Raw genomic sequence first — 14,477 nt, 5'->3', positions numbered from 1 at the left:
ACCTGGGAGAAGAGAGTGGCTGCTTGGCATGTATCCACCATTATGAGCAATTCTTTGAATCTAAATCCACATAAGCCAATCGAAATGCAAAAACAGTTATCAGAACTTATAAATATATGACACCCAATACATAACCAGACTAGAAACTTTACACAACTAGATCTTTCTTGAACGTTTCTTTCTTTTTCTTAGAAAAACAAAAATTGATCTTTCTTGAAAGTTTTCTTTCTCTTTGAGAAACAGAACTAGATCTTTCAAGGAATAATAAATTAATTTTATTTTTGTACCAATCAATTTTGTAATTACAAGGAAGCATCTATTCCAAGTAAGACAGGATAAGCACATGTTACAACCAGTAATCTTCAGGTAATTTTGTGGTAAATTATTGCTCCTTATCCCTTTATCCATCTTTCGTGTTATTTGGAACAAGAAAGACAAACGATCCTAGGGCATTTACACTCCTTTTACTAGGATTAAAAGATCACTGGTTCCAGACCTTGTCTATTTCTTTTAGAAGTTTATTTTCCCCTCATATTAGACTTATATAATTCTTCTTTTCAGAAGAGTAAAGGAACATACATATTAATAAGACATGGAAGGACACTAAGTATATTAACAACGCACCAAGGATGCCCCCACCTTTATGAGCTTAACAAATCAGTTGAAATATCTATAAGGTCCCAAGTCCTCATTTTTTTTAAAAAAAGGAGGTCCTTAAACCAACAACCAAGGATGTGAAAGCATTTATCCCTAACTCTACCAAATGGAAAAACCTAAGCCCTTAAAAACCCTTTTATTTCTTCATTCCAAATGGCCCACATGGTAGTTAGGGGATGAGAGAGAGGAGCCTTTTTTTTCTTAGCTTACCATCATAGATGACTTGCCAAGCCCACTATTTACATTTTTTAATATAGAAATAAAAATATCATAAATAGAAAGAGGAGAAGAGGTACTAATATAAAGAGTAAAAAATTCTCCTAGAAACAATAAAAAGTACATAAAATTCAAAACAACAATGCTTCCCAGTCCTTTTACAGAAGATCCAAGGAAAAATCTCCGAAGAAAATCTGGGCCTTTGCACCAAAGAAACCAAGAGTATCTATCAGTTCCAATGAAACAATTGGTGCCTAGCCCATACCTCTTCAGCCACGAATCTGCCATCACGAAATTCAACCCAAGGAATTGGAGGGCAACACACTAGCGGCATAGGAAAAGGGTCACCAAAAAGAGATGGACCAGTGTCTCAACTTCCCTATGGATCACCAACAAGAGAAGCTGGACCGGTGTCTCAACTGCCCTATTTCACAGGAAGCATCCATTGTTTATAATTTTTCTCCTTTTTGAAGATTGTCATTTATGAGGAATTTTCCTCTCACAACTTCCAAGATAAACAAACAAATTAAAATAAATTAAAATAATCACATAAGGCAATTCAGCCTTCTACTCTTCCAAGAGAAGCTGCAGTCAGGCAAGTGAAAATGAGCAACATGCAAATATTTCACAACTGGATGCTGAAGGAAGCTAACATACCTACCAACCTTCCAATCATTCAGGTATCTCAGTAGATACCCAGCCCATACCATTTGGCTAAAGTATGACAAAAACTAGCTAATAGTTGTAGCTTTTCTTCCAGCCATTCAGAACAAAATGAGAAAGCAGTGAAACAGGCATTATCATGAGACCAAATATGATGCTGGAAACTCACCCTATGCCCCAAGCCAATCTTCCAACTGCAATCAAAGAACTTATTGTCAGCCAGACATAATTCCTCCTTGAGGCCCAAATCATGCAGAGCTTTAGACTTCTTTGGGTCTCCAACCCCTCTCATCAAAACTTGATCCTGATCCTCTTCCCTGAGCAGCTATCCTCATATGCATGAATCTTCAATGCTATCTTTCACAGCTTCAGTAAAACATATATATATCTAATGCTAATCCTCTCAGGTGAAAATGGAGTTTTAGGTGTCTCAAGCCACTAAGGGCAACCTCTCTCATGAAAACTTTCCCCAAAGGCTAACTTCAGCATTCATGAATCTCCAAAACTCTCTTCCGCGCAGAGCTTAGTAAAACAAACATATACCAAATGCTAAGGCCTCCACAAGTGAAAATGGAGCTCTATGGTGTTCCAACCAAGTAAGTTGAACCTCCTCTGAACCCCAATATCACCCCACAAGAAAAGCATTGGATTGACAACAGCTTCTTTGTCACACAAGCAAGATTGAGATAAAAGATATATGAGATATTTGCAGGTCTGGCCATATGTAAGAGTGGTTTAACTTACGGCAAGAAACTTTTCTACTACTCATCCAAACATCCAAAGACTTGGTCACTAGAAGCTCCCAAATAGTAGTGTCTTCGAACTTGGCTCAAGCAGAAGCCCTTGAATTTTTTTAGAGACAAAGTAGAAATTTTATACCCTAGGATGGCAGCAAGAGGATCCACATTCAACACCTTCTCAATAGGAAACAATTCTAACTTTTCCCAATTGATTTTCAAGCTAGATACAGTTAGATAGCATAAATGAATTGACGCAGAAGAGTAGGGGGAGGATTGAATCAACTCCTATAACCTACACCAACACATGCAATATAGAAACTTAACCGCCTAAATTACCTATCCCTTTATTTGAATTTATAACACCTGAAGACGTGCAAAAACAAGAATTAAGGAATTAAAATAAGGAAAAGAAAGACACGACGGGCTTACCCGATAAGTCGATTCTTACTCTTTTGCTCAACAAAACTTCTGAAAGCTCCCCACCTTCTAAAGAATTTAAATATGCTAAAAAAATTAGCAACACTAATTCTTGAAGAAAGAAAATTTTTAAATTTTTATTCTTCTCAATGCGTGTTTACAACTGATGGGGAAAGGTATTTATATAGATTTTTCCGGGAATAATTCTAAATGATTACAAACACTTAAGAAATTAATAAAATATTAACTTATCTCAATCTAAAGTTAAAATAAATAGTTAAATAATTCTAGCGGATATATTTTATATTAAAATAACTATAAAAAAAATGTTAAAAGAAGGTAGAAATTATCCCATGTGCTTTCCATGGAAAATACTTGGAAAAATTGAAAAAAAAGAGTCCAAAAAGGACTCTTTACCCGTGGCTGCCATGTGGCAGACAGGTGGGCACACGGGTAAGCCTGTGAGAGGTGCGCAGGTCGTAGGGAGCAGGAGTGCGGATTGCTCCGGATGAGGCACACAGATCGCGTGCACGGGCTGCTCCTCTTGGACCGCCCGGGTCTTGTGCGGGTTGGCCTATTCGTGCACACGCAGATCACATGTGAGGCCTTGCCGGGCGCGCTGTTGGGCTGCCAACGGGTTGAGCCTGTGTGCGCGCTGGGCACTGGGCATGCATTCGGGCTGGACGCTTTGGGCGGGCATGGGGCCTTGGGCGCCTGGCCTGCTGCGCATTTGCACATGCTGCAAACATGCTTGCGTGCGCGTGGGGCATATGGAGTTGTCCGTCCACACGCTCGGCGTGCTGTGTCACACGGGCTGTGTGCCCCCATGTGAGGGTGAACCCGTCTGCACGTGGGGTGCTTTGCACACATGCTGAAGGCAAGTCATGTGTGCTGCACATGACATCCACTAGCTCCTTGGGTCGGAATAAGTCTTTTGGGCCTTTTCTTGCGCTTCATTGGTGATTTCGTCACTTACCCATTTCTGCACCAAAAGGTTGAAACTATTTTGAATTTTTCCCGACCCGGCTTCCTGTAATTGGTCTTAAGGGCAATTGTAATTGTTTTCCTATAGAACCTATCTCGTCGTGAATACTATTATCCTTCCCTACATGAGACGGTGTGCCATCTTTATCTATTTGAGTATTCTGTATCCTTGGACTTGCGTCAGGAATGCTTCTAATAATAAGGTGAGCATCTCTATCGACTTTGTAAACCAAGATTTTTGTAAAGTATCATTAGTAAAAGGCAATTAGGTGATCTCAAACTCCTCTGTACCCTCCCCCACTACCAGTCCTTAACCAACAGCTAGTGCTTGGCTCTAACAATCAATCTACCAAGGGCTACCATAAAAATTATGAATAGAAGAGAGGAAAGAACAGATGCCTTAAATCCTTAGAGACCGAGAAGAAATTTAAAGTTATTAACTATAGCCGCAAAAGTTGCAGAGATGCAAGTCGCCATCTAAGAGCACCATCTATCACCAAACCAAGTCTCCACAACATATAAAGTAAGATTCTCATGCACATGATTGTGGGCCTTCTGCACATCCAGCTTGCAAACTAGCCCTCATAACCGTTCTTTACATCGATTCTACCACTTTATTGGCAATCAAAGCTGCACCTAAAACATAATGCAACACAGCCACCAAACTACCCAGAACATGATGTTTTAGCCAAGTCCTTAGTAATGGGTTTGTAAGTATATCCCACCAAGCTAATAGGCATAAAATCCTTAATATTTGAGGCACCTTCAACTTTAGGAACTAGAACTAAGAAAATGGAGCTGAGTCTTGAGAGAAAAAACCCCATTTAGAAATGAGAACAATGCTAGAAAATCTTCTTTTGATGTCACCGAAATTTATTCCCTCTTCTCTTTCTCTGTCTTGAATTGCCAACCAATAACTTGGCCTCCAAATGAATGCAAACTAGATCTCAATAGCCGATTAAACCTTGCAATAAGAAACATTAACATGGACAGCCTCCAAATGAACCAGAAAACCTGCATTTCTTTCTTCCTTCCTTTCAGTCCTTTCACATAACTAAATTCTTCTTCTCATATTGTCATTACACCCAAGGAAAAAGAAGGCTCTTGCAGCAAACTACTCCCAGATGCAAAACAACATTTTCTTCCTTAACACTTCTATGCGGGTCTGCTATGAGAAGCAGACCAAAGCCACAAGTTATAGAGGAGAACAATTTCTCCAACTCTAGAAAAATATCCAAAGGGAGGCTGTCAGCTATGCTTCCCACATCATGCTTAGAATTCGCAACCACGCTGCCAGTAATGGATAGAATAAAAGAAAAGGTAGCCAAGGGTGATGAACGACAACATGCATTAGTGTCTTTGATATTTTTTTTTCGAATATAAACTCGGTCTTTGATCATGAAGCCACTTGTTAACCTAGTCAAGAGGTCCAAGGCCCTCTTCTCTTTTTTCATCTTTACTTGGGCCTTTTTACTTCAACCCACTAACCCTTTTTAGCAGAAAAATGCCGCCAGACTTAGGCTTAACCAGAATCGGTCCAGCATTGGTTTCTTCTAAAAGGAGATGATTTGAGTCCCAAGATCTGAAAAACCTGCCAACCCAAGTCTCACAACTTTTGCAAAATGTAGATTTGTCTACCTCCCATTGACGACAGTTCTAATAGAAATGAGAAGAGATGATCTGCAGGAAAGAAATGGAGATCCAACGCAACATAAAACTTGGTCAAATACAGGACCCTGGACGATTCGTAATTAGAAGCAGACTGAAAAGAAAATTCCTACAAGCTCAAGGCAAGTGAGGGACTCTTGACAACTTTAGATGATATCTCACCCAGACCTTTCAGATATCTCTACTAGCCTTCTGTGTCGGTGCCATCAAGAATGAAACTTCTTCTTCGTGTCTCCCCAACATGCTCAGTGGGAACCACGAAAAGCATTGGGAAGCCACACCACCCCTTAAGATAACCAATGGAAATAGAGGGTCAAATGCCTCTATCATTTCCTAATACTCCCCAAGGTCAACGGCTCAAACCTCAATAGCAATGTAAAAGACAGTAAGTTCATTCACCAAAGATTGCAGGGAACAGACTAGAGAAGCTTAGACTGGAAAAAGAAAACAAACACTTAAGGGAGAGAGAGAAAAAGAGAAAGAGAGATACAGAGAGAGAGAGAGAGAGAGAACATTAACCAAACCTTACAGATATTTGGACTAACTCCCTTTCGTAATTATCTTTATGCTTGGGCAACACCTGTCTATTACATAATGCTTTTCTTTTGAAAACAGCATTTTAACACTCTGATTTTTCCAATACATGTGTATGTACTGTATTGTAATGTTGAATCTTAAGAGCATAAAAGTTCTAAAAAGTAAAGAAACAATCATAAAGCATAAAAGCTTCTGAAAAATAAAAGAAACAGTCATACAATCTTCATATACCTACGCTTTTCTTTCATTTGTTTTACAGCATCAGCTAAGTCATGACTCTGGAGCTCTTCTGAGTCTTGAAATTTTAAAAATTCATCACCACCGTGTCCTGTCATGTATAAAAGGATGTGGCTTCCTTCATCACTCATTAGACGCTTTGATCTTGGAACAGCAGTTTCATGTCGCCCAGTTAACACCCGTAGAAGATTTTCTACTGTTACTTCATAACCTCGATAATCGACCTGAGTGATTGTTCAAAAAAATCAGAGGTACTTAAATATTATGTAGCAACGGAAACCACATTTAATAAACCACTTAAAATGTAACTGATTCGGAGAATGAATGGTCCTACTAGGGAATACTTATACATGCTCATAGTTCAATAACATGAATATTTTATAAGCTAATAAAAAAATAGGGGACGAAAACAATCCACATTCCACTTCCAAAACTAGAAAGTATAATCAATTTTACTGAGAGTTTAGCATACAAAGTAAAATAATTGAATAAAAATATTGTCCTAAACAAAATAATTTAACCAACATATTCTTGTAAATAAAATAAATGAATTAATATATTTTCCTATTAGGTTAGTGGTTTCCCCGTTATGTATCTGGACCTACCTCTCTACAATAACATTAAAGAGGCGAATGTTTGAGATTTCAATATATTAATGCAAGGTTTGGCACTTGGATAATAGATAAGAGACAGAAACAGGAAGGATAAGGTAAGGTAGTTTTTGAAATAAAAAACATATACATTACATATGAGGTACCAAGGAGGTGCCGCCCCTATACAAAAATATTTACAAACCCATTAGTACATTCAATACTCTCCCAAAATCATCCCCACTCATATACATCATGCCACAAAATTAGAGACCCAAAAATATATAACCACCTCTAATTTTACCAATATCCCTCACATCCCCATTGAACGCTTTATTATTGCTCTCTTTCCACACCACCTAAAAAGTACTCAAAGGAATCAAAGTAGTAATTTTAGGTCTAATCCCCATCCCACCCCAAGCCCAAAGTTCATTTTTGACCAAGACCTCAATCACCCAGTTTATACCCAATAAGTTGTACACCATACGCTAAAAACTATAAGTTACCAAGGAGAAAAGTAGAAGATGATTGCAAGTTTACACAGCTTCCATGCAAAGGTAGCAACCATTGACCATAGTATGACCCCTTCTCATAAGCTTGTTAATAGTAAGAATGCATTCCCAATCCACGTCCCAAGCAAAAAAAGCAATTCTCAGTGGTACTTGCGGTTTCCATATCTAACAAATCAAAAAATTCGAACTAACATTTTCCTTATTAGTCAAATAATCATAGGAGGATTTCACAGTGAATCGTCTTTCTTGAACTTCCAAGTAGGCTTGTCTCTGTGGGTTCGCAGATGCACATCTGCGAGAACTCGTAATAGACTTGTGAACTCATCAACCTCCCAATCATTCAAATTTATAACTAGATCAATATCCTAACTACTCCTCCCATCCACCTCTTGACGTGGAAAGGTATGGGAAGAATCATTTTAACTCTTGAAACCTCAACCCAATCGCATGTAATATCAAAACTCAAAGAACTTAATTAAAATCCTTCTCTCTAATTGAAATTACAATCCTAAAAATTAAGAAAGTAATAACAAAAATTAGAAAAACAAAAACAAGGAAAGGAAAAATATCACGTGTGATATCCCAAATGCTAATTAAGTCATAAAAGTATCAGATATAGAAACAGATTATGAGTGCATGATAGATAATTTTTTACAGCGGAGCAAATTATTATAAATCTAATCAAAATATATGAGCTTCAATTATACATATATAACTGAGACTAGAAGTGACAACAAAATACAAAATATTAAAATACCAAAAGGGGCACTTCTTTCACTATGTGAATGTACTCATCAAAGTGCAAGACAAGTCATGCATTCTAGATTCGTGAATCTACGGGATCCTCATACACTTCAAAAGGTAGATCAACAATCGGTTTCTCATTATCTTTTTTATCTGGGAGCCATGGAAAGAAATGAGTTTCATATTCTCAGTAAGGAAAACAATATTTAAATAACATCATAAAATTTTAAAAATGAATAATTATGTTATCAACATTTGCCATCAGGTATCACGTCAACGTCCTTTTTTAATTTATAAAAAAAAATTAGTTATTTATAAAAACATCAGATCCATCATGTCATAATAATAACAATCAAATTAATCATGCTAATAATAGATAAAATCAAGTAAATCATTTATGCTCAGATTTTCGTGTCATGTTTCGCGAAGTTTTTCTGACTTCCATCTACTAAGAACAGATACGGATTTCCGACTACCTATGTAGAATGACCAGATTAAATATATAACGGCAATTTGCCAATGGCAAATTTTTGGCTTGCCAAACCATGACGTGATCTATGACCACGACCGTGCCAACCACACTAGTACTATCAAATAGTTTATAGTCACGACAGTTACTTAGCCAAAGGTGACCCCTAACAAATAATTCGCGTTACCACTCTCGTCTGAGGGTACACCATCATCAAGTGCATCTACCATCACAAATTATACCATTTAAATTACATGCAAATCATCAAGTGCATCTATCATCATATAATATGTTTTTATCAAATAAAATTTACTTTATTTAGATATCTAAATATAATCATGCAAATCATAACTTCAAGTTTCATAATTTTCACTCTAAAAATATTTCTTAAGATGTTTAAAAATAAATAGTAAATTCATTACCGAAACCTTAAAGTTTTCCTACACCTTTCTTTTTCTTCTACTTCCACTATTTCTCTAGATCACTCCCTCTCTCTCTAAGCTATTGGAGGATGGAAGAATAAAATAGAAATGATGAGTAAATGAGAAGGGAGGGGTCCCTAGCTAAAGAAAATGGGGACCTTTAGATTTACGTCAAGTGGCGAAATCTGGTGATGAGAAAGAAAGTTGAATGGGAAGGGAATGATGTGACGCGACGTGACGGCAGCGTGAAAAACAAAGGCACATCTCCCAACTGACAGCAGCACACCACCCGAGACGGCAGCACACCACCCGAGCGGCAGTGGCACACCGCCCAAGACAACAACGCCACACCACCCAAGACAGTGATGGCACAACGCCCAACTGACAACGCATCCTGCCCAAGGTAGCTACAGCGCGCAAGGGGGAACGGCACACTACCCGAGGTAGTAGCACGCCTCCCCAGTCGGCCGCACACAGGGCCTACAGTGCGCACATCATTGCGAGCAGGCCTACTACACAAGCCTACTGCGGGGCGCAATGGGACGCGCATGCAGACCGACCTTATGCCTCGCGCAGACAAGACGTGCACACAATGTACACATCCTGTGCTGGCAGCGCACCTGCATGCACACACACACAGCGTGCGATGCCTATGCGGGCGAGTCTTTTTCCACAAGCGTTTTTCTACGCGATTCCACCCATTTTTCCATCTTTTCTCTTGAAATTTTTTTTTTTTTTAAATAGAATAAAATAATATTGACAAAATAATAAAAATATAATTTTCAAAATAAAGTTTAAAATATGAAATAATTTAAAGAGTTCAAGTGATCTTAGGATCCGAATAAATAGGGATTTCCCAATTACGAATTTAAGTGCGAAGGTTTCTAGGGTGTTACATTCCTCCTACTTAAGAAAATTTGGTCTCCCAAATTTGTCATGAAATACGTTTTTAAACTTCTCCCTCATCTCACTCTCCAACTCCCACGTCGCCTCTTTCGGAGAGTGGGGCTGCCACTGCACTTTCACCATCGAAATCATCTTGTTGCGTAAAACCTTATCAGTCCAAATAAGGATTTCCGCGGAGAGTTCCCCGTACGTCATATCAGCTTGCACCTGCGTCTCATGGTGAGAAATGGTATGAAAAGAATTAGGGTGGTACCTTTTAAGCATGAAGATATGAAAAAATCATGTAGACCCGCAAACGCTCGGAGCTGAGCAAGGTGGTACGCCACTAGTCCAACACGCTTCCCAATCCGAAAAAGTCTCATATAATGGGAGCTCAACTTCTCTCTTTTCCTGAACCACTTTTTTTCCTTGTAGGAAAAAATCTAGAGGAAGACTTGGTCACTAATGACGAATTCCAAGGATCTTCTACGATTATTGGCGTAACTCTTTTGAGGACTCTAAGTGGTGGCCAAATTCCTACGGATGATAGCAATCTTCATGATAGTCTCCTGGATGAAGTCAGGTCCTAAACGACGCTTGTTTCCGACTTCGCTGCAGCAAGTGGGAGAACGGCAAGGCCTACCGTACAGGATTTCATGCGGAGTCATGCCGATATTGGAATATAACTATTATTAGAAGCAAATTCACACAGAAAAAGATACTTATACCAACTATCACCAAAGTCAAGAATACAAGCACGTAACGTGTCTTCTAACGTCTAGATAGTCCGTTCAGGCTGACTATCAGTTTGAGGATGATAAACAGTACTGAAGTACAATCCAGACCCGAGCACTTTTTGGATCCCAAAAGCGGGAGGTGAATCGAGGATCTCGATCGGATACAATAGATGAGGGAATGCCATGGAGTCGAACAATTTCATCGACATACAGGCGAGCTAATCTGCTGGCAGATTCAATGGTTCTGATAGGTAAGAAGTGGATGGTCTTGGTTAGTCTGTCAACGATGACCAAAATAGCATTATGGCCAGAAAAGGTCCTGGGTTGACCAGTAACAAAATCCATTGTTACATGCTCTTACTTTCATTCAGGAATCGAGGGGCACTGTAACAAATCGCCGAGTCTCTGGTGTTTTGCCTTAACTCATTTGCAAGTGAGGCATCGGGAAATGTAGTCGACAATGTCCTTCTTCATTCCCGGCCACCAATATTGACGCTTCATATCACAATACATCTTGGTACTCCCGGGGTAAATGGACAGTTTGGAAGCATGGGCAGCCTTAATAACATCCGTTCTGACAGCGATAAAGACCCAAATACGGTTCTGGAATCTGCACAACCCATCATCGGTAAGTCTGAACTCGTCAGAAGTGAACTTATTCAAATTTTTGGAGATTTTCTAGTCCATGGACTGAGTTTGCCAAATCTTCATAAAAAGATCAAGCAAAACTCGAATCTGAGCGAGATAGGCACCATTGTCATAGTGGTTGAGATGGAGTGCCTGCATAACATCAACTAGTTTCCAACTGGAGGCCATGATTTGAGCCAACCCAGCGGACTTCTTATGGCTCAGTGCATCTGCGACTATATTTTCTCTACTGGGTGGTAGATGATCTTGTAGTCATAGTCTTTCAACAGGTTCATCCAACGTCTCTATCTCATGTTCAACTCCCTTTGCAAGAAAATATATTTTAAAATTTTTTTATCAGTGTAAATTTCAAATGTCTGACCAAATAGGTAATATTCAAGGCAAAGATTATGGCTGTCAATTCCAGATTGTAAGTAGGGTAGATACGCTCATAGGGCTTCAACTGTCTAGATCCATAAGCGACCACTCTACAATACTGCATCAAAACGCATCCTAAACCGACGTGAGATGTATCGCAGTAAACTTGAAATTTTTCAATATTGTCGGGGATGAACAACACCGGAGCAGAGGTAAGACGATACTTCAATTCTATAAAACTTTCACCACATTTATAATCCCAAACAAAAGGTACGCCCTTCCTAGTAAAACCAATCAATGGAGTAGCAATCTTTAGAGAATTCATTGATAAATTATCGGTAGTAACCTGCTAAAACAAAGAAACTACATATTTCAGCTATGTTGGTGGGCGGGTTCTAATTGATCACTGTTTCAACCTTGATCGGATCTACAGAAACTCCTTCACTCGAAATTACATGGCCAATGAAGGAGATTCGATCCTACCAAAATGAGCATCAGCTGAGCTTAGCAAATAGTGATTCAAACAAAGTGTCCTTAGTACCTGAGATAGATGGACTACATGTTCTTCCAGACTCTTAAAGTACACTACGATGTCATCAATGAATACGATGACGTACTGATCCAGTGCATGTCCGAACACCTTATTCATAAGATCCATGAAGGTCATTACTCTATATTCTGCCTCAATACTGTAGCGAGCAACCATACTTTACTTCTTACTTTTCTATGTAACCAAGTTGCCTCCTACGAGGGTGTGCAGTAACCTGTAATTGATCTTCTATCATATAGATACCCAACCTAATCAGCATTTGTAAATGCTTCTATCTTAAGGCGATCATGTTTAGAAACGAGCATACATTTTTCTTGTACAGATTTCAAGTATCGGAATATGCAGAAGACATCATGTAAATAAGTCTCGCGAGTATCATACATGTACTGACTCGCCAGACTAACTGCATATGTTACATCAAGTATGGTATGTGAGAGATAAATCAGTCGTCCAACTAATCTCTGATATCTTATCAAGTCGACTGATGTACCACTACCTACTTGTAATTTGCGATTATTTTCAATGGATGATTCTGCCGGTTTGCAACGCATCATACCAGTCTCTTTTAGTAAGTTTATGATATACTTTTGTTGAGAAATAAAGATCCCTTTATTAGATATGACAAATTCAATTCCCAAAAAGTATGCAATTTTACTAAATCCTTTATTTCAAACTCTTGAGTAAGAAGTTCCTTCAGTTGAGTTATCTTGATGCGGAACCCCAAGACCCTTACTTGAACTTTAGAACTCTTCAATCGGTTTATAACAGAATTTAGATCTCAAGTAAAAAGGAAGAAAATTTGTTCAATCACCCAAATGGTAGAAATTAAATAGAACCCAAGAAAAATAAATGATATCTCTTGAACCCAAGCCAAACAAACACCAAGAATAATTGAAGTAGGAAATCAAAATTGAATACAAGTGATAACAATTGTATTCCAAATCAACACCTTGTGCATAAAGTGAAAAGAGAGCAAAAATACTCTTAACTCAATTATGAAATATTTTATTACCACTCTTGATGTCCACAAATAAGAGTTCCTTTGGTATTTATAGTCAAAGAAATCAATAATAAATTACAATACAAATAACTACAATTGTAACTATTTGTATTGTAACTCCCACAATAACTAGGCTAATTATGTAATAATTACAATTGTAACTCCAACAATAACTAGGCTAATTATAGGCACGTAATTGTTATGTAACTCCTTGTAACTCATCTTATAACCAACATCACTAATTGTTTGTGGCACCATATAGTTATGGACTCATTCTTGTAATAACACTAAAACAAGACTTAAGTTTAAATGAGTTATACTTGACTATAAGAGGTTAATTAACTCAAACTAAAATAAAAAAATCCAAAATACTTAAAACAACTCAACTAATACAGCCCATACACAAAGCTTATTCACTCATTACCAATAAGACTCAAACAAGCCCAAATTATTTGAAATTATTTAAACCCAATTAAAGTTACGAATTTGGATTGTTCAAAAAGCTCATATTTGAACTTTGCACAATTGACCAGCCCATCATCCATGTTTTTGAGTGAAAACTTGGAGCAACTCTTTAAACTTTTCTGCCTTTGATTTTGTTACTAGTCCGCTGAAATTTTTCGGGTTTGGAACTCTATTTGTGTTTACGTTATTTAAAATTTGCTCCAAGTCACCTTTTGATACTCTTTGAGTATCTTAAGTGTTTTTACCCTTGTTTGCATCACATCTCCTCTGTATCATCTCTACTCACCACAATATCATACACATAAATAATGAGAAGAGTGACCTTACTCTAATAATATTTGATAAACAGGATATGATCAGCATTACTTTACTGATATCGAAAAGAGATCATATCTCTTCTAAACCTTTTAAACCTATTTTTGGAGACTGTTCAATCTGTATAAGACCTTTTTTAATTTGTAAACTTTTTCTCGCGTCCTTTCATCTTCGAATTCATGTGAAATTTTCATGTATACCTCTTCCTCTAATTCTATATGGAGGAATGCATTTTTTACATTAAACTGTTATACATCCCAATCAAAGTTAACTGCGCAAAACATAAGTATTCTAATTGTGTTCATCTTTACAACAGGTGCAAAGATCTCCTGATAGTCAATTGCATAGTCTGAGAAAACCCTTTAGCCACTAATCTAACTTTGTACCCAATCAATCCGTCTGCTTTGTGTTTTACAATAAACACCATTTGCAACCAAAACTATCTTCTTTCCATGTAGAGATGAAATAAGTTCTCATGTTTTACTTTTTGTCAATGTTTTTGTTTCTTCAATCATGGATTCCTTCCATTTGGAATCTCCTAGAGTTTTTCTCCAATCTTGTGAAATAGAGAAAACAGATAAAACAAAAATTCTATAGGAGAGAGATAGAAAGTCATAAAAAACAAAATTAGATATAAGACACTTAGTGCAAGCCCTTGTTCCCT

At 37.8% G+C, this 14,477-nt stretch overlaps 1 protein-coding gene across 8 annotated transcripts in view; it reads right to left on the bottom strand.

The window, feature by feature from the left end:
- LOC110807703 (Peptidase C13 family) overlaps positions 1–14,477 on the bottom strand; it is a 60,021-nt gene that overhangs the window by 23,833 nt on the left and 21,711 nt on the right. For all 8 annotated transcript variants that reach the window (XM_088216325.1, XM_088216323.1, XM_088216319.1 and 5 more), the window contains 2 exons: positions 6,114–6,343; positions 3–60 (listed from right to left, as the gene is read on the bottom strand). In XM_088216325.1, coding sequence (XP_088072451.1) covers positions 3–60; positions 6,114–6,343 — 288 coding nt within the window. The remainder of the gene's footprint in view (positions 1–2; positions 61–6,113; positions 6,344–14,477) is intronic.

This window comes from Carica papaya, chromosome 3 (assembly GCF_054855325.1).
Source record: "Carica papaya isolate Zhongbai chromosome 3, ASM5485532v1, whole genome shotgun sequence".
Lineage (NCBI taxonomy): Eukaryota > Viridiplantae > Streptophyta > Magnoliopsida > Brassicales > Caricaceae > Carica > Carica papaya.
This window is presented reverse-complemented; position numbering and strand designations above follow the sequence as displayed.